At 53.2% G+C, this 23,782-nt stretch overlaps 1 protein-coding gene across 5 annotated transcripts in view; it reads left to right on the forward strand.

The window, feature by feature from the left end:
• Positions 1-4,803: 4,803 nt before the first annotated feature.
• SEZ6L (seizure related 6 homolog like) overlaps positions 4,804-23,782 on the forward strand; it is a 155,488-nt gene continuing 136,509 nt past the window's right edge. For 4 of the 5 annotated variants that reach the window (XM_084764282.1, XM_084764283.1, XM_084764284.1 and 1 more), the window contains exon 1: positions 5,247-5,989. In XM_084764282.1, the coding sequence (XP_084620408.1) occupies positions 5,893-5,989 (97 nt within the window). In that variant the 5' untranslated portion in view covers positions 5,247-5,892. Of the gene's footprint in view, positions 5,990-23,782 lie in introns of all 5 variants that reach the window. The other variant, XM_084764286.1, reaches the window with a different exon arrangement.

A 23,782-nucleotide genomic window follows, 5' to 3' on the forward strand; every position in this document is an offset into this window, starting at 1 on the left:
GGCGCGCCCTGCTGGGGAAGGTCCTTGTATCTGCAGAGCCCAGCCTAGCAGATCATCAATCGCACACATGTAAGCACCTTAATAAATACAGGAGCTGTGTGAACAGCTTCCCAAGCTAAGAAAGGTTTCAGAAACTAAAGGAGACCTCTCAGGAGGGGAGCCTGCTAAGCTGTCAGGAGGGAAAGGTCTGGCAGTCTCTGGTGAGAAAGTTCAGAAAGGGACACTAGCCAGGTGTGGTGGCGCACGCCTTTAATCCCAGGACTTGGGAGGCAGAGGCAGGCAGATCTCTGTGAGTTCAAGGCCAGCCTGGTCTACAAAGTGAGTCCAGGACAGCCAAGGCTACACAGAAAAACCCTGTCTCAAAAAATAAAAAATCAAAACAAAAACAAAACAAAGAAACAGAAAGGGACACTGACAGGTCTGAATAAAGAGGGGTGTGGCACCACAGGCACGCAGAAGTGGGGAGGAAGACTTTTAAGCTCAAGGCCAGCCTTGGACAGAGAGTGAGACCCTAGCTTAAGCAGTGAGAAGGAAGGGGTTATATGAAGAAGGTTCCGTGGGCTGGGTAGGAGTTCGGCTTAGTGTACAGGAGTATGACCTCGTCGGATGGTTGTGAGGACTTGGTGAGCATTGGATGTTGAACTCTGAGCACATCCTCGCAAACGCCAGATTCCTCTCTCTTGCCAGGGTGGATCCAGTCAAATCTGGCAGCCATGAAGCTGACATGGAGACGCACTGAACTTCAGAAATGGGAGGTGATTTTTCCCCTCTAATTGTTCTGCTTCTTCAAATGGGTGAAATCCAAATCAGAGGATGAGAGACAACTCCACTAAGCCCAGGGCTCAGTTGTGGAGACATTGGACTTAGGAAGTTCACGATCCCCTGGGCTCTGGGCTTCAGCCTATGCCAAGCTCACCCTCCTCTGGGACAGAGTTCGAAAACGGACCCACACATAGACTTGGTGAGCTTGGACGTGCAGCTTCTCCCTGCAGGCCTTAGAAGGCTCCGCAGGTGTTCCTACGCTCTGGCCCCCCTCTTCCGTCCCCCTGGGTGCCGAGGCTGGGCTTTGACTAGGAGCAAGGATGGAATATTGAGTAGCAGGGAGGCTGACCCAGCCTGGCCCCTTCCGCATCCCACACCGAGGAGACTGGTAAGGTTTGAGCGGGAGGCGGAGGGCTACGGTGTGTTCCTGGAATTGAACAGAGCAGGCTGTCTGTGTTAATTCTGCAGGAAGCCAGTCACCCAGGAAACGGATCTGACTGGCTCAGTGTCTGGAAGGCTTGGGAGCATTAGTTTCTCTGTGCCCCCAAACTCAGCCAGACTTGTTCCTGGGCCTAGATGCTGAGGAATTCACATAGTGAACCCCAAAAGAGCGCCTTTCTGCAGCCTGTGTGCCTCGACACCCAGTGCTCCTCGGCACATTTGCTGAGCACCCTGCTAAGTCAGGCTGGGTGCTTAGCTTCCTGGACTGACGCTGTGGTTACTGGTGGTGCCTGAAGATAGGGGAAACTGAGGCTCATAGGCTGCTTCCTAGAATGGAGTGTTCAGGCTTATCTGACACCAAATAAACTCACTGAGCCCAAGGGCACAGTTGTGCACAGGTCCCCAGCCTCACAATCTTCAGGATAAGACACTGGTGCACCTGTGCAGACAAAGGCTGTTCTTAGCACCCTGTAAAACATGTGTCATGGTTTGCAATGTCAGACTGTATACATACACACAGAGTCATTAATAGATTTTCTTTTCTCCCTTTTGAGGCAGAGGCACATAACGCTTCATGAGGAAAATCTCCCCACTAGGCTTGCAGATCTCTGCTGTGGGGCTCCACCGTACAGACGTTCCTGTCTCTGCCTTTGAGCTGTCTCCATGCTGTGGGCTGTGCAGCAGCCTCCTGTCCTTTCTGGTGCTGGGAGAATGCGGGATCAGTTGGCGGGCTGGCTCGGAGTTCTGCCAACTTTCAGCTGAAGTGAAGGCACTGCCCTCTTAGCACAGCCGTTTCCTAAGAGACAACACATCTCCGAGGGAGCCAAAGGGGCAGTTTGTCCTCTACAGATGATACGGGTGGGGTTGGCTGCCTCACACTTGCCCATGTCCTAGTCTGCTTCCAGCCAGAGCGCACTGGGGCCCCAGGCTTCCCTCTAGGGGCTGCCACGTGATGAAGACCGGATGAAAAGCTTCTGGAGGCTCCATCTTCACTTCAAAGACACAGGGCTCCCTTTCTACTGGCTTTTTTTTTTTATTAGATCCCTCTTTTTGATGATGTCTTCTTTTATATTGCTTCCTCCCTCTTCAAAACAGCAGATACGTTCTTCTTGTCCAGTGTCCAGTAATAAAGGCTTTCAGTACACAGATGTTCCTGACAGGGGCACATGGTGCTTGGTCTGCGGTCACCTGGAAATGACTTGGGCCTTTGGGCTGACAGACCTTACTAGATAGTCCTAGAAAGCACGAGATTCCATCCACTGCATCCACCGCCCCCTGCACTGGGTTAGACACGTAAGTACCACTCATTGAGCACAAAGAAAATGGAATTGTGGGTGGACGGATGGGTGGACGGATGGATGGACAGAAGGATAGATGTATAGATGGGGGCAAGAAAGAGGAAATGATTCAATGAGGGAAGGGAAAGGAGGAAGGAGGGGCTAATGGGCGACTGACTAGGTAGATGGCTAGATGAAAGGGCAGTGAATGGTAAATGGATGGTTATGAGGGAGAGATGGGCGGATGGATGGGTGGGTGGACAGGTGGATGGATGGATGGATGGATGGATGGACAGGTGGATGGATGGACAGGTGGATGGATGGACAGGTGGATGGATGGATGGATGGATGGATGGGTGGGTGGATGGATGGACAGGTGGATGGGTGGATGGATGGATGGATGGACAGGTGGGTGGATGGATGGATGGATGGATGGATGGGTGGATGGATGGACAGGTGGATGGATGGATGGATGGATGGATGGGTGGATGGATGGACAGGTGGATGGGTGGATGGATGGATGGATGGACAGGTGGGTGGATGGATGGATGGATGGATGGGTGGATGGATGGATGGGTGGATGGATGGACAGGTGGATGGATGGACAGGTGGATGGGTGGATGGATGGATGGATGGATGGATGGGTGGATGGATGGATGGATGGACAGGTGGATGGATGGATGGATGGATGGATGGGTGGATGGATGGACAGGTGGATGGGTGGATGGATGGATGGATGGACAGGTGGGTGGATGGATGGATGGATGGATGGGTGGATGGATGGATGGGTGGATGGATGGACAGGTGGATGGATGGACAGGTGGATGGGTGGATGGATGGATGGATGGATGGATGGATGATGGATGAGTGGATGGGTGGATGGATGGATGGATGGATGGGTGGATGGATGGGTGGATGGATGGATGGATGGACGGATGGATGGATGGACAGGTGGATGGATGAATGATGGATGGAAGGATGAACAGATAGATGGATGGATAGGTGGATGGGTGGATGGATAGATGGATGATGGATGAGTGGATGGATGATGGATGAGTGGATGGATGGGTAGATGGATGGATGGACAGATGGATGGATGGATAGGTGGATGGGTGGATGGATGGCTGAGTGCCTTTGGTAAGGATGACCCTCTGTAAGGGGCTGGGGGAGTTATTGACCATAATGACCACTGATGATCATTATGAGATTGAAACAGACTACACCAGAGTCTGGCGAGCAGTGGGTACTTACAAGCCCTTCCTACCCTTGGTCTCTGAGGAGGAGGAAGTTGGCACTTAGATCTCCTTTGTTTGTTCCCCTCCAAGCCCTGAGAGTGAGGGTGTGGGCCAGGCGGCTCCCTACAGCTGCCACTCACACCCCCCCCCCCATGCATCAAAGCAGGACAGCATGCCATTGCCTCAGTGGAGGAACCAGGCCCTCTGCTTTCCTGCCTCAACCTCCCGTACTCTGAAACCCACTTGGCTTTACTGGCCTGAGAGCGGAAGGAAATAGGGTGCTCCCCTTTTCCAAACCTACTTTATTTGAGGTTCTCTAATGCTTACACCTCCCTTCCGACCCACCTAGATAGGAGAGAAAAGAGGTTAATGGAAACAGGAGAAGTAGACCGTCTTAGGCTCGCTCAGTTCCCTGTAGTGATTCCCCTGGCATAGTCAGCAGGATTTCAGCAGACCAGCAATTCAACCAAAATTGCTGCTGGAACCTGGAACAGCAGCCAGAACCACAGAACTGTAGAGCCCTGAAGTGTTCTCTGGAGCAGTTCTCTCTAGGACCCAAAAAGCCCCTGCCTCCTGTTTTGGCCTCATATATAATCTCCTCTCAGAGTCTGTATTAAGATGTGTTTCAGCTGGCAAAAACCAAGCCCCAGTACAAGATGGTCTCTTAGTGGATAAACATCACCTGTTCTCTCACAAGTCTGTTGCCCATCTCACACTTGGGATCAAAACAAAAACCTGTTTACATCCACTCCACCTCATCCCCTTCAGCCTGACTGGTTCCAAGGAATGCCCCCTACCAGAGCATTCCAAGGGTGAGCACGGAGGGGGCTTCCGGGAGCTGGGAACAGAACTCTCCCTCCTCCCTGCTCGCCTCCCACCTCCAGCGCGCCCCTCCCCCGCTTCTTTTTTAGGGATTCCCAGCTCCTCCACTCTGCTAAAGACATTTTCCCCCAATTGCTACAACCTTCTCTCCATCTGCTCCCTGCCTGTGCAGAGTGGCAAGGTGGTGAGGGCAGGGGGAGGGGAGGGCTTCTAACTTGGGGTGAGGGGCCTGGGAAGCCAGCTGGGCCTGCGAGTCTCTGGAGAACAAGGAGGTCAGTCTCCCTTGGTGCGAGGCATCTCCCACCTGGCCCTTGGCCAAGGCCTGGCTACAAGTGGCTGCCTGTCCTCCCCTACCCACTGCGCCCCATCTCCTCTGTTTATGGAAGAAAGACACGTTTTTTCGAGAATCCGAGCTGCACAGTGGGGACCAGAGGATAGGCCTGGACCCCAAAGCTCCCGTTGGGGGAAGGGAAAACGGAATTCGGACTCTGGAATCCCGGCGGATCTGCAGGATCCTGTAGAGAGTGCTGATGTAAGAGATGGAGCTAACATCCTAACATGGGTGGTGGGTCTTCACCTAAGAGTCTGTGGCTGGGCGTGAAGAGCCACTTGGTATCAGACACAGGATTCCGTGGCCCTGTGTGTTGGTCCAGCGAGGTCCCTGGATGCAGTCAGCGTGACTTCCTAGGACACTGGGACTCTGGAAGCACCAAGGCTTTGGGAGGGTGGGGCCCTCAGGGGCCGGAGAGGGCTGTACAGTGGAGAGAGACAGCAGACTGCTGACCGGCTGGGTTTGCAAGGACACATCGGGCGCTCTTTCGGTTCATCTGACTGCCCCAGAATCCGCAGAGAAGAAACCCTGGGTCCACTCGGGACGCAGCGACATCTCCAACTTCTCAGGACCAGAGGGTCAGGCTGCCCCGGAACGGCCCTCGGCCGCCTCCTCGCGCTCACTCCGCCCCGCTCTCTCTCCTGCTCGTTCGCTCGCTCGCTCGGGCCCCAGCCCCCGCCCTCCGTTCGCTCGCCGCCCGCAGCTCCTCCTCAATCGCCCGTCGCCCGCGCCCGGTGCAGCTCGGCCAGAACCACCGCGGGCTGAGCGTCCGCCAGGAGCCGCTGCCCCGACCCTACTGCCCGGATCCTTCTACCAAGATCCCCTCTGCCCGGATCCTTCTGTCTGGATCTCGCTCCAGGAACTGGCTGCTCGAAACCTTCTGCCCAGATCCTTTCCTCTCCCTGGTCCATACTGCCTGAATCCGGCTGCCCGGATCTTTTTGCCTGAACCCCGCCGCACCGATCCCTCTGCCTGGACCCCGCCACACGGATCCCTCTGCGCCGATTCCAGCTCCGCAACCACGATGCCCGTGGCACGGCCGCACACCGCGGGACCCAACCGGATCTCTTTGCTCCTGGCCGTCTTGCTCCTGGGGAGCCCTGTGGCAGCTCAAGCGGAAGGTAAGCACCCCGAGGGCCCTGGCCCAGAAGGGGCAAAGTTGTTGCCGCCTGCCCGAGCGGTCGGGGGTCGCAGCTGGTCGGGGGACACACGCGCCACCCGCTGGACCGCCCGGATTCAGGGTTGGGCGACTGGTCCCTGCCTGAGCGCGGAGGCGGGGACGCATCTGAAGGACTCCCGCCTTGGGCTGCGGGTCTTTCGTTGGTCCCTTGGGTTGGGGTCAGACCCCCTTTTGCGGTCCGGAGGAGCTCCTTGGAGTGGGGGTCCTCTCCAAGCCTCCAGATTCTGGAAGCTCCGTCTCTACAACTGCACCCGGGGCCGCCGGCAGCCAGGTTATTCTGTCACTCTCCGAGGAAGAGGGCAGGTAAAGATAGGAAGGGGCCAGCTGACTTGACTGTCTGTCATCAGAACCCATCCCACCATCCCATGCTGGCTCAGACTATCTGACCGGCTATCCCCTGCATAGGTCCCACCCAAGTGTCAAGAAATTGGGCTTGGGTGTGGCGTCCTCGGGTGGAGGGGAGCTCAGGGCTCCCAGAACTTGCAGAGGGATGTGGGAACCTCAGGGGTTGGACTCCTTCTCTCCCCTCTACAGCCTAGCCTCCCTCACCGGTGTTAGGAATGAAGGGGGGGGGGGTGCTAGTGAATTCCACGTGCTTGCTGGTTAGGAAGGAGGTCTGAGTTTGTGGAGATTGTTAGTTTCTTCGCCTACCTGGACTCCACCCTCCTGGGGTCCCAGGAAGTTACAGTGAGATACCGAGGTGGAGAGGGGAGTGAGACATAAGACTCTAAGCTGACCCCCCCCACACACACATACACACACACACACATACACACACACACATACACACACACATACACACACATACACACATATACACACATACACACATACACACACATACACACTCACATACACACACACACACACACACACACACACACACACACACAGAGAGAGCTATGGGAATCGGCTGAAGACACTAGGAGAGCTTGGGGTTGGGGTTGGACCCCTTAACTGCCCATCCTCTTGGCAAGGCGGGACTCTTGTTTCCTGCTGTGGTACTTGAAGTGCAAAGCTGGGTGTCTGCCTGAGCTGGCTGTAGCGTGGGGCACTCACCCCGTCCGTCCGTCTCCAGGGCCTTTTCGTTTGGGCCTTCTTGATCTGGACTTCTGGGGTCAGACAGACATGCACTGCTGCTTCTCCGAGGGGAATTCTGGGTCCCTGAGTTCAGCACCAGAGGCCCAGGACAGCTCTCAGCTTGGGGGGAGGGGGCAGTGTAGGAAGTGGGGGGGAGAAACGCTTGTTCTGGGTTCCATCCCTTCCTTGTGGCCTGGAGTGCCCTCCTCAGCAAACATTAGGCATTTTATCCCCACTCTCTCAGAGGTGAGACCCAGAGGTGAGCGCGAGGGACATGATCTGCCCTCCTTTATTTAACAAAACATATCATTAAGAACAAAGCCCCCCTCCCCTTGTGAGGCAGCGCTATTTCCAATTTATACTAGGTCTGGGCAGTTTCCCTGGGAAAGATGGGAAAAGAGATTTGGTTTAAATCAATGATTTCTACCCGGCATGCCCTCTCTTAATTGGCTGTCTCTTTCCAACAATAGCGTGGTAGCCTTGAACAGGGTCCAGATTGCTCTGCCCAACTCTTAAATCTGTGTACACACACACACACACACACACAGAGAGAGAGAGAGAGAGAGAGAGAGAGAGAGAGAGAGAGAGAGAGAGAACTCAGAGATGCCCAGAGTTTTGCCATCCTACCCCTGAGTTCTGCATTCTCGGAGGCGCCACCCTCGTGGCATGGGGTGGAGGGCAGGGGGGAGGAGGACTTAATGGCATGTGTTGAAATGACATCCAAGACCAAAACTCTGTACCCTGTTTCCTCAGCATGTGCCAGAGTAGGAGGAAGAGCAGGATGTGTGCATTTATGTCTTGATATTTTAGACATTTTATGTTTTCCAACTGTTCCACACCATGGCTAGTGAGCGTATTATGTGTATATAAATTAACTTGGGGCCACTGTCGAATTAAAGTCTGCTGATACACTTCTTCCAAAGGCTCATGATTGACTACGGGGTTCTGACTGAGTCATGAGTAGGGAGCCAGGGTGGCCCACGGGCACTGCCAGTTCTGATGGTCCATTTGGAAACAATTGATCTTCCATAACAAATTCTATTTTTAACCTGCAGCTTATTATCCACTCAAATCGGAGAGGAGAGGCGTCAGAGGAGCCCAGTGTCTCAGACTAGCCCTCCAACTTGCAGGGTGAGGGGCGGGAACTTGTTGCGGTGTTCCTGTGCAGGGCACGTGTTCTTTGGGCCGTTTTTTTCCCTAGGAATAAGTATAAAGTGTAGCTTCTTGTCTAAGACGTGTGTGGGAGTAAGTGTATGCTCATGCTTAAGACTACAAAGCCCGAGCTTTCTTTTCTTTTTTTCTTTGGATTAACAAAGCAAACTCAATATTTCTCAGACTCTTAATTTGCTGCCTCCTCTAGTCTCTGACATGTATCGGCGCGCGTATCTTTGTTACACTGGCCTTAACAGTGTTTTCCTATGAATTTGCCTGTTCTTTTTCAAGGAATTTTGGCTGCCCTCACCAGGGACTACCTGATCCAAACTTAAAAGATTTTTCTTGTATTCGCACAGTCCTGCTAGGCATTGGGAAACAATACATTCTTCCTTTCTCTTCTCTTACAAGGCAAAAAGGTTGTTTCCTGAGCAGTGCAGTTTTGGTTTATGGCTTTTTGGTCAGGAGTCCGTTTCCTACAAGCCGTGTTGCTTCTTCTGTTTGGAGGTTGGTTGCTGCAGCAGGCCCGTACCGCGTACCTCCACTAGGGGCGCTCAAAGCCGCGTCTGGAAACGGAGGGCAGAAAGGAGGCAGATTTGGTTGAGTAGAAGCCCCCATGTCCTGTTGAAAGCTACAATGGCTCCTCAGCCTGGTGACCCCGGACCACGAGGCTCCGCTCCCTCCTCCTTTCTGTGTGTACGTGGTCCTTATTTCTCAGGGAGAAATCACTGCCAGCTTTTGACACACAGTGAAAAAGGGGGGATGCCGAGATACGAAGCTGGCAGAAGGATGTTGTTCCAGGAAAGGGTCGTCACAGCTCAGACCCCAGCTCGTCCTTTTCTGCCTGTGTTTGGAGTCCATTAGAGAGGCAGCTGCAAACTGAGGGCCGGTGAGTGGCCAGGCTGAATTTGAGAAGCAGGCTTAGCAAGGTTCAGGAAAAGTGGCTTGAAAATCAGAGCTGCCTCAGCCCAGAGCTCAGTCCCGTCACTTAGGGACACTCAACCCTCAGGAAATGTCCTGTCTGGGACTCTATTTCGCCATCTGGGGGGCGGGGCATAAATAGAAAGGGGGTTGATGGCACTAGCCTGGAAGGGTAGCTATAGGATTCTGTAGCTCGAGTAAAAGGAACTAGCATATGTTGGGCACACAGGCAACGCTTCCTGTTTCCCTGGGAGCAAACTTCCTCTGCGAACAGGCACCCGGGAAAAACAGTGTCCTGAAGTTGGGCGAGGCAGAGGTTCACATTATTACTGAGGTAATTTAGGCCAAAGTTGGGGAGGAGGGCCAGCGTGCCACCGCCTTTTAGCATGGGAGAGCTCCTCACCACGTGGTGTCGACAGCTTTACTTCCCAGACCCTCTTACCGCGCATGGCTTTGGACCCACCACCAGGAATGGGAGTTCACAGCGCGAAAAATGGCAGACTGAGAAGAAGACACGAGAGGGTTTGTGTGCTGAGTTCCAGTGTGACTCGCTCTGTTCAGGCCACTGTAGCAAAAAATAAAAAAATAAATAAATCCCTTAGATCGTATATGTGGCTGGAGACACAGTTCACAGTTCTGGTGGCTGCAAGTCCAGGTTCAGAGAGACAGCAGCGTCTGTGTGGTAAAGATTGTCTCCCTGGCTTGCAAATGTCCACTTGATGGCTGAATTCTCACACTCTCATGTGGCTGTGAAGGACCCGTGGGCTCTGGTGCCCTCCCCTTCCAAGGGCCACCATCTCAACTTGGGGCTCAACCCCTCGGGCCCTCATCTCAACTCAGTTACCGCTGAGTGTCATCACGCTGGGAATTGGGGTTTTGGTGTGTGGCTGGGGAGGGACAATGGTCCCCTGCTGGATGACACCTCTTTCCCAGCACCTGGACCCCAGCAGGAGGCGTGGGCTGTCAGCTAAGCGGTTCTTGGAGCAAGGACAGAGCACTGTAGAGTCTGACAGGTGGCCTGCCCAGCAGGTAGCGCTGGGGCTGGGCCCTGGAGGGCTACAGCAGGCGCCAGGAAGAGAAGTCTACATCAGGCAGGAAAACCCTTAAGCAGGCTTTTCTCTTGGAATTAAAAGGAGGGAGCTGTAGGCAGAAGGGAGGAGGGAGGCAGATCCACTTGCTGCCGTCTTCTCAGATATAGGCTGTTGTCTTTGTCTTCCCTGCGCCCCGGACCTCGAGATGAAAGCGAACCAAAGGGTGGAGGTCATGACATTTGCTGTCCTTCAATCACAGATGGAGAGGAGTCTTTTCACAACAGAGTGGGGTCCAGCTGCTGAGAATGGACTGGGCCCCGTGCAGCTTCCCACTGGTATGTACATGGAGGCAGCCCCTCAGGTGGCCATGACAATGACACAGGAGCACACATGCTGGCTTTGTGTGGTGTTGGAGCAGGGGGACAGGGGTGCCCCTGCAGGCCCACGTGGACCCTGTACATGACGGAAACGCAGACCGTGGTGTGTTGGTTTTGTTCCAAGTCCTGGGCTGAGTGGTTCGTGAGGGTCGTGGTGAGCGCCTCCACCACAAACCTCCCAGACAGAAGTGCTGTTGTTCCTGCTGTGCTGATGAGGGAAACCGAGGCTCGGAGAGAACAGGCAAAGGGTACAACAAAAAGGTTGCGGGCGGTATCGATGCCAGACCTGCTCTCTGTTCTCTTAACATGGACAGTGGGTGTCACACCTAGGAATCGCGTCTTGGGAGGCGACAGATGAGTAACTGCGGCGTGAGAAGGGTGCCAATGAATTCTGCTGTGGTGCCCCTTTTACTGTGTGTGTGTGTGTGTGTGTGTGTGTGTGTGTGTGTGTGCACATGTGTGTTGGGGGAGGGGCTGAGACAGGGTTTCATGTAGCCCAGGCTGGCCTTGAACTCCTGATCCTCTTGCTTCCACCTCCCAAGTGCTAGGTGACAGCTAGGTGCCACCACATGGGACCGGCACGTGTGCCCTATGACATCGCGCTGCCCTCATTTTTCTCTTATGAAAACCAGTCACTTGGGCTGGTTGTGGTGGTGCACACCTATCATCTCGGTACTCGGGAAGCCGAGCGGAGGCAGGAGTGTGTGTGCGTGTGTGTGCACACGCACTTATGTGTGTCTGTGCACATGTATGTGTGCGCATGTGTGTATATGTGTGCATGTATGTATATGTGTGCATGTATGTATATGTGTGCATGTGTGTATGCGTGTGGGGGGCGTGCATGTGTGTGCGTGCGAGTGTGTGTGCATGTGTGGTGTGTGTGCGTGTGTGTGTGTGCATGTGTGTGTGCATGCATGTGTGCATGTGTGTCTGTGTGTCTGTGTGTGTGTCCTCCTCAGTAGCTCTCAACGTTAACTTTGGAGACTGAAGTTCACTCACTCACCTAGACTGGCCAGCCAGTGGGCCCCAGGCCACCTGCCTCCACGTCCTCAGTAGAAGAGTAGCATACTTGCAGCTGGCTTTCACATTGGTTCTGGGGTCTGAAGTCAAGTCTTCATACTTATCCAGTGGGCGCTTTACCCACTGAGCCACTTCCACCGCCCCCCCAAATCCTGTCTTCAAAATACACGCTTGACACAAAGGCTCACGCTGTCTCCTCATCCCTAGTCCCTGGCACAAGCAGGGGCCGGCTGGCATCAGCACAGTGGGTGTTGAGTGCACTCTGGCGACTGTCACCGCGCCTGGTACTCAGGCTGAGGAAAAGGAGGGTAGACTGAGTCGGGGTGAAGGTGTAGGGACGAGTCACTGAGGTAATGAGTGGGCGGCATGTGGTGGGGGTGAGAACATGATGTGGTTAGGGTTTTGGGCTCTGGTTCCTGTGTGCACTCCCTGCTTCTACCCATTCTGTGGATGAGGAAACTGAGGTTCAGAGCAGCTGAGGCCTCTCTCACCTCCAATTGTCATCTAGAGGCGACCAGGGAAGCACTGAACCCGGAAGAGTCTGTGGGGACGGGCTGCTCATGCTGGGGCCTGCTACATTGTAGCATAAATAACACAGGGGAACAAGCCTCCACCAAGGTACAGCCACCAGGTGGGGCCAGTTCTGAGCCCACGATGCTGCAAAGGCTGCTGGGATGGAGGTCAGGGTCGACTGGAACTGCCCTCCGTCTTCAACAGCTTCAGAAGAGGAAGCTCGGAGTTTATTTTGTGCAGCCAAGAAGAGTCATAAACCCCAGCCGGCAAACAGCCCCTGCAGCCTGGGCTCGCACTGAAACTGACTGAGATTTCTCATAATTGAAGGGAAGTCAGAATTCAGGGCCTGAGTCCAGCCACTTCCTAGCCACAAGCCGGAGCCTTTATCTGCAGACTCATGAGAACGCCCTCACAGGGCTGCGAAAAGACAAGGCGGCCGGGAGCTTGGTGCTCACCATGTGGCCAAGCCTCGGGGAGGTGGCACAGCTCTGGAAGACGAAGACACCAAACGCCCCACTTCCTGGTCCTCTCACGAGGAGAGGTGGTTACGAGACCAGTGAGAGTCTACGGTGGGCCTTCTCCACCTGACCCGTGTCTAATTCTGTCAGGTAACATCACTAACAGAAGGGGAAACTGATTCTCAGGAATTCCCAGGCACTTGCTCAAGGTCTGTGATGGATAGTTTCACATCCACTTGAAACAAGTTAGCATCACTTGGAAAAAGGAGGCATCAGTTGAGAAAATGCCCCCCGCCACATTGCCCTGTGGTCAAGCCTGTTGGTACATATTTATGATTGGTGATTGATGTGGGAACATCAATTGATTGATGTGGGTGCCACATACACCTTGGGCTGGTCATCCCGGGTGTGTAAGAAAGCAGGCTGAGCAAGCCAGTGAGCAGCACCCCTCCGTGGCCTCTGCGTCAGCTCCTGCCTCCAGCTTCCTGCCCTGCTTGGGTTCCTGTCCTGACTTCCTTTACTGATGGACTGTGGTGTGGAAGTGTGAGCTGAAACAAACCCTTTCCTCCCCAGGTTGTTTTTGCTTATGGTGTTTCGTCACAGCAGCAGAAACCCTGAGACAGGGTCTCATGGGCAAGGCACAGAGTCAGGATTCAAACCCAGGGTCTTTGGACCCCAATGCCCAGCCTTGTTCTGGATGGTGAGGCTACCAGAAGAACAAATCCCTCTGGCAGGGAGGTGGCAGATGTCAGGTGTCCTGAGCCAGCTTGCTCCACAAGAAAGCAGTCACCTCAACTTTTCTCATACCTGTGAGGTGGCCCCAATGTCCTGTTCTTTCTCGTGCTGTCCCCAGAGCCCTGACCATCACCCTGGGGCAACCTCCTGCTGGCTCAACGGAGGCTACAAGTTAAAACTCCCAGGGTGCTGATTTCAGAGTGCAGCCCGGAACTGTTTGCTGTAGCTCCCTGAGCCTTGGAGATTCTTAACAATCAACCGTGTGTGGATGTGCCCAGCTTGCTGCAAATGTTCCTGAAAATGGTTCCTATTGCTGCTGTGACAGCCGGCCAGCTCCTATCCATCCATCCTTCAGCATCCTACATGTTGCTTCTCTTCTCTGGCTCCAAGCATGTGGTCCTCTGGCCCTCTCTTCATACCTCAGTTATGGGTAATTCATGCACCGCTCACTCACACTCCTCCCTTTTCCAGACGGAGTGCTCTCCCAGAGGCTTGACTGAATGCTATGAGTCCGAACACCCCTCAGCCTGGGTCTCTGTCCAGTGACAGTGCTACAGACCACTCGTCAAAGATGCTAAATTACTTTCATCCTGTGGTGGTGAGACGGAGTTGAACCTCCCAGGTCCGTGTGGTCTCTTTAAAAAGATGAGGATACCAGGGTCCTCCCTTGCAGGATGGCTGCAAGGAAAACCAATGAGGTAACAAATGTGACATTGCTGGAGATGGCTACAGTGTAAGGAGGAACAAAGCATGAAGAGGGAGAGAGATACGCCCTATAAGGAGGGAAGACCCCACGCTGTGCAAATGTATTCCGGTGATAGTGGATGCTCTGGCAGGTCCTCCTGAAGCCATCTTCCTTTCCAGAGAAAGTGTTGGATACAGTTGCTCCTCCAGCCAAGCTCATTGACAAATAGATACTGTGGATGCCCTACAGGTGGCCTTGGGGTCTGTCCTCTCTTAGGTCCCAGGCAGCTCCGAAATCAGCACGTGCCACGCTGAATGCTTGGAGAGTGCAGCGGCATTAATAAACATAAGGCTTCCGAGGCAGCAGCCTGGCTTTTACACCTGGTGCTTGGTAGATGTGCATCCTTAGGGGGGTCACTCTGCGTCCTGAGCTGGCATAGACGTTGCCTAACGTGGCAGTCCTTGCTTTGCCCCACACCAGGAACAGTGTGCTGGACAGGTGGGGTTCCACCAGCCTTCTCAGGGTCTGTCATGCTGGACAGCGTGGGGTGAGCAACAGTCACCATCTTCCCAGAAAGCCAGTGTTCTAGACTTTTCTAGAAACTCAACCTTTTCCTAGTTCATCTCAAATTTTAAAGGTGAATGTGCCAGGAAACGGACTGGCTTGCTTAACCTCGGGCATGAAGCAGGGTCACAGAGATCCACAAGATGAACAGAGCAGTGACCGCTAGAGGCACCGCTCAGGGGCTCTGCTGCCTCTCTGACGCCCTGGTTGATGCTAAGATACGGCCCTGTCTAGCACATACATGTTCATGTGTGAGCAGAGGGAAGCCCCTCCCTCTCCTCCAGTCCTGGCTTCCACCTGCAAAAGGAGATTGTAAATGCTGCACGGTTCAGGGGGGACCCACAGGGTCACCGAGCAGCGCCTCCCAGGAGGAGCCCTTAGTGCTGCTCACCAGTGTACGGCTTATGTGGCTGTATGCGGCAGCCCCAGGTGTGGCAGCACACCACGCCCATACATTAAATCCTCAACAGGAGAGTGCAGAGCCCCCCACGTCTCATTCCCTGAAGATTTCTGAACAGCCCTCCACTTTCTGAACCCCCTTTAAAGCAGCTCTAGCAAGTTGTAAAGCTAATTTGGGGCCAACTGCCTTGGAAATTAATGCAAAATATGTGGAATCAAGGCTCATTTTTCAGGGCTTCGGGAGGGGAAATTTGCCTAATTTATGGCATAAATAAAAATGATGTGCTGAAGCTAATTTGCATACTTTTGCTTCAATTGGAGTTAAAGACAAACTTATTTTTGTTTTGTTTTTGCTCCCTCTTTCTTTCTCCTTGTGCTTTCATCTTGTTTTTAAGTGGAGCCTAGGATCGATCTCATTAATCCAAATGTCAAAGCCATGAACATCTAAACCTCCTCAACTGTGATATGAGAATGACAGTGACCCACAGTGTGTGGTTACAAGTTGGACGTCCAAGCTGAAGACCTCAGAGCCCAAGTGCCTACTCACACACAATACAACAGATGTGTTACCATTACCCACGGTGGCCACACCTGTCTCTAGAAGCCCTTGCTCCCCCCCCCCCCCCGGGTCCTATGGCCCTCCAAGACCGGTTCTCTCCCTCCCTAGCTCTCTCTACTGCTCTTCCTCCATGACAGGAGGATGTGGCCTCAAGAGGTGGGCGTGTGTGCAGGAAGCGCTCGTGTTGGAGAGGGCATGTGTGCATGCGTGTGAATGTAAGTGAACTCACCTACGTATGTGCGTGTGGCTGTCAGAGGTCTGCTTTGGACGTGCATGTTTTATTCTACAGGTTTTCATCCTAAGTTTTGAGACAGTGCATCTCACGGAGCCTAGCTCTCGCCATCTGACTATCCTATCTGGAGAAAAAGCCGTCATCCACTTATCCCCGAGAGCTGGGTAACCAGCATCTATGCATATGCCTAGTTTTGATGTAGACTGACTGGGTGCTGGGTATCCAAACTAAGCAAGCATTTTACCCGTTGGGCCACCTTTCTGGGGAAATGGCTATTACTCACACATGCAGGGAGATGTACTGGCATCTTCCTCGCAAACTCAGGCCACCAAGAAGGTGTGTCTTGGGTGTTACCCACCTTTGCAGAAATGGCATAAATGATGCCCATCTCACCCACCTCCATGGCTTGCAAGCTGGGTGATCAGCTCGCCGCTACTGTGCACAAACGAAAGCGAGGCCCCTTCCTGACACCTTGAGATGGCAGCAGCCTCTCCGTGGACAATAACCACGCAGGACGGAATACGCACTTTTATGATTCCCAGTAGATAAAACATTTTTGTGAGGCGCTGGAGAGCGGCGCGACTTTACGATCCCACATCTATGCTCTACTTCCCAATTTGAGGTGTTTTACTATCTTCTTTAATAAAAACTGAGGCGCCGAGCAAACAGCAGAGACCCAGGTGGATGCATCCCTCACTCTCTCGCTACTGGTTTATAAGCAAGGATGAGCTCATGCAGCCACAGAACCCTAGAGACAAAGTAGGTGGCCCTGGGACCTCCCTGAGCCTGGGCACCTAAATGCGTGAGGAGGCTATGGGGGATGACCTCTAAGCTAAGGGGTCAAGAGGTCAGGCTCTTCTCTCAGCCACTCCTCCATGAGTTCAAAACCAAGTAGACCCAGAATGCCACAGAGGGGAGACTTGTGGAATGTACTAGAATCTCTACTGTTGTCTCATGCACTTACTTGTGTTTAAATACCGGTACCCACAATGAAAGAAAGGCAATTTATAGTGCGGTCAGGACCTGTCCACTCTTGAAGACCTACTGTCTGCCTGAGACAGTCTGCTGTGTTGGATGCAGGATATGTGCATGGGGCACAGCGATCACAAACGAGGAGTTTAACCTGTAACAGAACTTTCCGAACCCTGGTGAGACTCCACTGTCCCACCCCCCAGCCCCAGTGCTGTGCCTTGTGGGCCAGTTGACTGCAAGGTGAGAGGCAGCTCCCTCCAAGGCACCCCCACTGGCCACTGTGCATAACCAAACAAGCCGACCCCTGCTCCCTCTCCTTCCTCCCTTACAAGCAACTACCCAGATGATGCTCTCTAATGAGCCAAGTAAACGTGTCATTTCCAGAGAGCCTCTAATACCCATCCCAGAATTCACGGGGGCAGGAGGTGGGCAGGAGTGGAGCCTGCTCTGCATGCACCTGACTTCGGCGGTCATGGTAATGTGCTGGCGTTTCATTCTGTGCTATGCCTGGGAAAACACAACCTGGTGCCCTGCTGAGGGGTCCAGAGATGCAGCCAAGCGTGTCTCATAAAGTATTAACTTGGACCATTGGTTAATGAGATTTGTTCCCAAACAAATTAATTATTCCAGGTCCTGGGGAGGCTTATGGGTAAACAGCAATAGGAAGAAATGCAGGTCTCCACTGTTGCACTCAGTGTTCACAAACAAAGCCGCTGTGGGAAGTGACTCCTGAGGAAACCGAGGGTCAGGGAGGCACCGTGACAGTCAGTCCTTCGGCCCTTTGCTCTGTGATATAACCAAGCTTGAGGAGAAGAGGTGTAGCGTCTTACAGGTTGACCTCGATACACCTCGGATTCTCACACTGGTGGCCCCACCGTTCACTGTCCTTAACTGGTTTTCTTCTTTACTGGTCTCATTTCTGTGATGAGGAGAAGATACAGGATTCCCCTGCAGACATCCTGCACACCCTGCCCAAGTCCCACCTCAGATGCCTCCTTCCTCCCACTGCCTGACACGCTCCCACTGCACCTTGGAGGACTCTGCTACGGTAACATACCTGTTCCGGCCGCAGTGTCTGAGCCACTTTGCCAGGATGCCATGGGGAAAGGCAAGAGCTGACACATTGACTCACCCTTAGCGAACAGTCCCTGTGGCCCCTTCTTGGGCTCCACTCTGGCTGCTGGAGCAAGAGAGAGCAGTGTCCACCCTCTGGGAACTTTAACTCTCTTGGGTCCACCCACCGTTCATTTGCTGAGTCCACCCATGGATTCCATCCACTGATAGTCATCAATATTTCATGAGCCGGGCTGGATCCTCCAGCATGCAGCTCGCCCAGCGTTTGTATAAGGGGCTGAGTGGTGATGCCAGTGTGCTCCTGGAGTGTCAGAGAACCGGTGGGCATGTTTGGGTGGGACGATAAAGATAGGAATGTCAGGGTCAGCTGGCGAAAGTGTGATGCGTGATCCTGGGACCTTTGTTATCTACAGCAGCTGTGTCAAATCGGTAGCAGTCACAGGATATTTGGTAAGACCCAGAAGCCCAGGCGACCCCATGTCCACGGCTTGGAACCTACAGTTGAGCTTCACATACTGGCTTCTGGGCATTTCCAATGCTTTGGTCAGCCTTGCCCCACCTCTCTCCCTCCCTCCCTCCCTCCTTCTCTCTCTGTCTCTGTCTCTCTGTCTCTCTCGCTGTCTTTCAGTGTGTATGTGGTGTGTGTCTGTGGTGTGTGTCTGTGGTATGTGTGATGTGTGTGTGTGTGTGTGTGTGTGTGTGTGTGTGTGTGTGTGTGCGTGTGGTGTGTATGTAGGCCAGAGGTTGACATTGGTGTCTTCCATTACTGGTCTCTACCATATTGCTTGAATCAGTCTCTTAAGAAGCCTGGCGCTCACGGGTTCCGCTAGGCCAACTGGCCAGTTAGCTCCAGGGTCCTCCTGTTTCTGCCTCCCCAGTTCTGGGATTTCAGACTCATGCCTCTATGCTCAACTTTTCATGTGAGCGCGGGCGACCCACACTCATGTCTTCACGACTGCAGGGCAGCGGGCAAGCTTTCCCCAGACTGAGCCACCTCCCCAGCCACTCTTGCCTGGACTGCTGGTCGCTAGCCAGTTGCATCTGTGAGTCTTTCCTTGCAGTCAGAGCATTTATACTTGGTCTCTCAGGGAAGCCTACACATTTGCCCTTTGAGCCTGCCTCGCAATCACCACTGTACAACTGCCACCGAGACCTGAAGAGATCAAGTGGCCACCTGCAGCTCACAGGGCCCCGTGTGCATCATGTCTCCATGATTCTAGAAGGGTCTACTTTGTCCCAGTGGCGTGAACAGGGCAGGGGGAACACTCTCCTCTCAGCTCACCTCATTCCCTCCTCAGTGGCGGCCATGTTGTCACCACTCATCTTCCAGAAAAATCCAGTTAACTCTTTTAATGAGCCAGAGAAGTGTGGTCCATGGAGCGTGTGATCGGTCCTGCCCTGGCCTCCCGTGGGCTGGGTGCAAGTCTGTAGTGTTCCAGGGACCGTCTGGCGGCCACAGCTGGAGCAGGCGGGTGCTCTGGCCTCACCCCCTGTTCTCCGCAAAGAAGTGGCCTGAGATTAAAACATTCAGATGAGACATGTAGAGCCAGTCCAAGCCCCCCAAGAAGCAGCCAGAGACGTTCAGAGGTGACACAAAGAGAAAGGCTATTCACAGCCTGGGGAGATGGATCAGAGACTAATGTGTTTTCTGGGCTAGGAAGAGGACAAACATTTGGATTCCTCAAAAACCACATAAGTGTCAGGGTTCAAAAGGCAGAGGTGGGTGCTGCAGCGAGCTGACTGGATAGTCAAACTGAGAGCTCTCAGTCGTGAGACCTTGCCTCAGTGGTAGCAAAATGGTAGATAGGAATCTAGGAAGACCTCAGCACTAACCCCAGGCACACACACAAACGAGAGAGACAGACAGACAGACAGACAGATAGACAGACAGACAGACGCTGGGGCCACATGGAGGGTGCAATCTCTGAGTGGATATGGTGGGTTCTCAGATGCTATAGGTCAAGGAGGAGTGGACTTCCTAGTAGGATGCTATGATTTGACTGTGAAGTCTCCCCTGGGGGTGCATGTGTTCAAAGGCTTTCTCTTGAGCGGCTGGAGCTGTCTGGACGATTGTGGGACCTTTGGGAAGTGGACCTTCCCCAAGGGAAGGCATTCAGGCTTCACAGCCCAGTCCCTCGTCCTCTCCTTCCTGGCTGAGGATGTAATGTAAGCAGATGCCTCACCCTCCTGCCCTCATGCCCACCCTGTCACTAGGGACTGTGCCTACTTAAACCGTGAGCCAGAGTAAGTGCACCTCCCCCTTAAGTTGCCTCGAGCATTTGGTCCCAGCTATGAAAAGCCACTAACGAGGTGGCTGAGGAGACGTTGGGAGGCCTGGGTCCACACTGGGCTTGACACAAGGTTCTGGATGCTGATGACATTTAGACAGACAGACAATCTTTGAGGTGAGAGAGACAGGATCCCGCAGGGCCGTGGGGACAAATGAAAGATGAGGTGAGGGTCTCTTAGGCTTGGCTTACAAGCAGGGTGGCCCTGTTTGAGTAGGACAATGTTGTTTATGAGGCAGACACATTAAAGAACAGACAGAGTCCTTCAGGAGCCCTTTGAAGTTGCCCCCTGCTTGAGAGTTTCCGGTGCCCCCTGCTTGGCAGTCTCCCTTGCCCCCTGCTTGGCAGTTTCCAGTGCCCCCTGCTCCCCATAAGGCAGCCCACTGGCTGCTTTTTGTCCCAGCTAAGGTCAGGGACCTAGGAATGCTGCCCTTAATGCCCCCTCTGGGTGCAGCCTCTCTCCAGCACAGGGATGCAGGATGTCTGGGGCTCACAGCTCGCCTTTCCCCCCTCCTCCTCCACGTACCCGCCACTTCAAAACCCTTCCTTTGTTCCTCCCTTAACAGCTGGAACACAGAAAATGCGGCAGAGAAGGAACTAAGAGACTATCAATTGGGGCGTACGATGATTAATTCGCAGTCCCACTCCTGAATCCTGATCAGACCAGACAAAAAAAAAAAAAAAAAAAAAAAAAAAAAAAAAAAAAAAAAAGAAGAATCCAATGTATACGGCCTGCCCAACGCTACTGGGGAAATTAAATGACATTTACAGTACAACTTAACTATAAAAATGTGCTTGGGGCAGAAATTAGACGTAGCAAGCTTGTTCTGGCAAAAGACATTTTTATAAATGCACAAACACCTGAACCAATTTGGAGGGCCTGTCACTTTGATTTAAAGCAGTGACGCCACGCTGATCCCCACAGAGAATACGCCGTTACCCGGATGAGAGGAAGCTTGGAGCTCCCATCATCCACAGGGCTCTGGCCTGGACTTGACAACACCATGAGGGGGACAGGGCTGGCCTGTGATTGACAGCCTGAGCCGTTTGTCCCTGCGTTGGCAGAACACATATCCCCCTATGATGTCCGAATGTCCCCTCTTTGGGGAGGGTTCCCAGTACCGTAGGCTGAGCTAGCGTTGTCACATGCCTTGAGTTGGCTGTTCCTCAGTCCCAGAGTGTAATGGCTTGAAATAACAAGAGTCTCACGAGCCTATGATTGGCCTGGGCTCCGCTGCACTGGGTTCTGAGCATCCAGAGATGTCAGAGGGCAGGAAAGTCCCCAGGGTCACCATTGATAACACGGCTCACCTGGGCCACAAGTGGGGCTCCCCTCCTGTGCCCTCGCCCTGGCTCGGACTTCTCCCAGTGTAGCCCCATCCCTGGAGGGCGGCGGTTGTCCAGAACAAAGCCAAAGGTCTTGTGAGGGAGCAGCATTAGGTTGTGCACACTGCAACCCTGAAATCAAACCAAGTCCCCTCGAAGCTAACTTGGATTCAAGAAAGAGGAAAGACTCTGCCTCTTGAAGGGGGTGTGGCAGAGACGCTGTAGTGGTCTTTTCCCTTCCTGGGGGCGATCAGCGGTTTGGGCTGTGGACTCAGCAGGTACTGTCCAGTCTTCCAGTCCTTCATGTTTGGCCGAAGGTGTCTCTGTGTCTCTTTATAGAGAGAGGAGAGCCCTTGGCCTGTTTGTTTTTGAAATGCAGTATATTCAACAGGAATGAATGCCCGGGTGCTTATTTCAAGCCCAGTTCCCTTTTTTTTTTTTTTTTTTTTGTTTTGTTTTTTTTGTTTTTCGAGACAAGGTCTCTCTGTGTAGCCTTGGCCGTCCTGGACTCACTTTGTAGACCAGGCTGGCCTCGAACTCACAGCGATCCGCCTGCCTCTGCCTCCCTAGTGCTGGGATTACAGGCGTGCGCCACCACATCCGGCTAAGCCCAGTTCCCTCTTAACCCGAGAGAGTTACTATGAAACACTGAGGGATCTAAGGGACGGTATTACTATTCATTTATAGAGTCAGCAGCTATAATCGTGGCAGGTGGTCATAACCAGGATTAATACCAGCTGTAAGTATCAATAACAGAATAACTCCGGTTGCTTTAGCACTAACAGATGCGGCGCTGCCGACACTTAGGCTGCGTTCAGCTTTTAGAACAGGCTTCTGTTTCCATTCATTTACAGGGACTTGTGTAAGAGCACACAGTTTACACATATGGAAACTGAGGCAGCGGTCGGCTCTATCAGCTTGCTTGGAGATCATTTGAGATGCGCCTGCTGCGTGTCCCTCACAGGGGAAAGCCAATGTCCTTCCACCTGCAACCCTGTGAGGCGTGTGCCACCATGTCACAGATGTGAAGTCCTGTGCACGGTCTCACCGCTGGGTTCACTTCTAACTCGGAAGTCCACGGATCGTTCCAGAATGCTACGCCTTCTGTCTCCCAGATCGCTGGGAGGAGAAGGGGAGTGAGACAGGATCTCAACCGTGTAGCTCAGTATAGCCATGTAGCCTAGGCTAGCCTCAAACTCAGGACCCTCCTGCCTCAGCCTCTAAGCACTGGGTTTACAGGTGTCAATCACAAATCCGGCTTCCAAACCACAACCTTTTCTTTATGGCTGTTACTTTGCGCTGTGACTGGAGATAGCGCCTGTGTAAAGGCTTCATAAAGGTGGCTCGGGAGATAAAGTACTGCATGCACAAACCTGAAGATCTAAGTGTGATGCCCAGAACTCAGGTGAGACAGGGGTGCGGGGGGGGGGGGTACCCGCTTCTAATCCCAGCGAGCCCCAGGTCCCAGAGAGAGACCCTGCCTCAAAACCAAGACATATGCTTCCTGAAGAAGTTCACTGTGCCCTCTGACCTCACACGCCCAGGCACTCACATACACACACACACACACACACACACACACACACACACACACACACACACAGCACATGCTGGATTAACATAGGAAAGCAGTGCACAGGAGCCAATCGAGGGCTCTTCCTGCCCAGATCCTCTAGTTCTCCAGCCATTTGTCACAACCTGTTTTGGGCTCATGAAAGCGTTGGGTCCCGACACTGTGTATTCTTGATGCTGTTGTGAAAGGACACAAAGTATCTGCCTGTAGATTCCCAAAGCAAAGCAAGAGCCTGTGTTTTTGGAGGATTCTCTTTTCTTTTTTTCTTTCTTTCTTTTTATTTTTTATTTTTTTATTTTTGGTTTTTCAAGACAGGATTTCTCTGTGTACCCTTGGCTGTCCTGGACTTGCTTTGTAGACCAGGCTGGCCTCGAACTCACAGCGATCCGCCTGCCTCTGCCTCCCGAGTGCTGGGATTAAAGGCGTGCACCACCACGCCTGGCTCTGGAGGATTTTCTGTACAGCTCAAGTTCAAGTCTAAAAGACAAGTTAGCCCAGGGTTACGCATCCTCGGGCTCCCAGAGTTCAAATCCCTCCTTCTCCAGTTGTCAACTTAGAATCACAGAATAATTAATCTCTTGGCTCCTCGGTTGCCTCATACTTAATGGGATTTTATGGCTGTGTTTCACAGGGCTGTGGAGGGGTTTGATGTGTGCTCTGTAGGGTGGCTACTGTGTGCTGCAGGAACCTATCCCTGGGTTTCCAGCATGTAGACTGAGAGAAATAGACAGAAAATGGGAAAACTGTCAGCAGAGGAAAGCCACGGGGACACCCA

This window comes from Acomys minous (genome assembly GCF_964271855.1).
Source record: "Acomys minous genome assembly, chromosome: 16".
Classification (NCBI taxonomy): Eukaryota; Metazoa; Chordata; class Mammalia; order Rodentia; family Muridae; genus Acomys; species Acomys minous.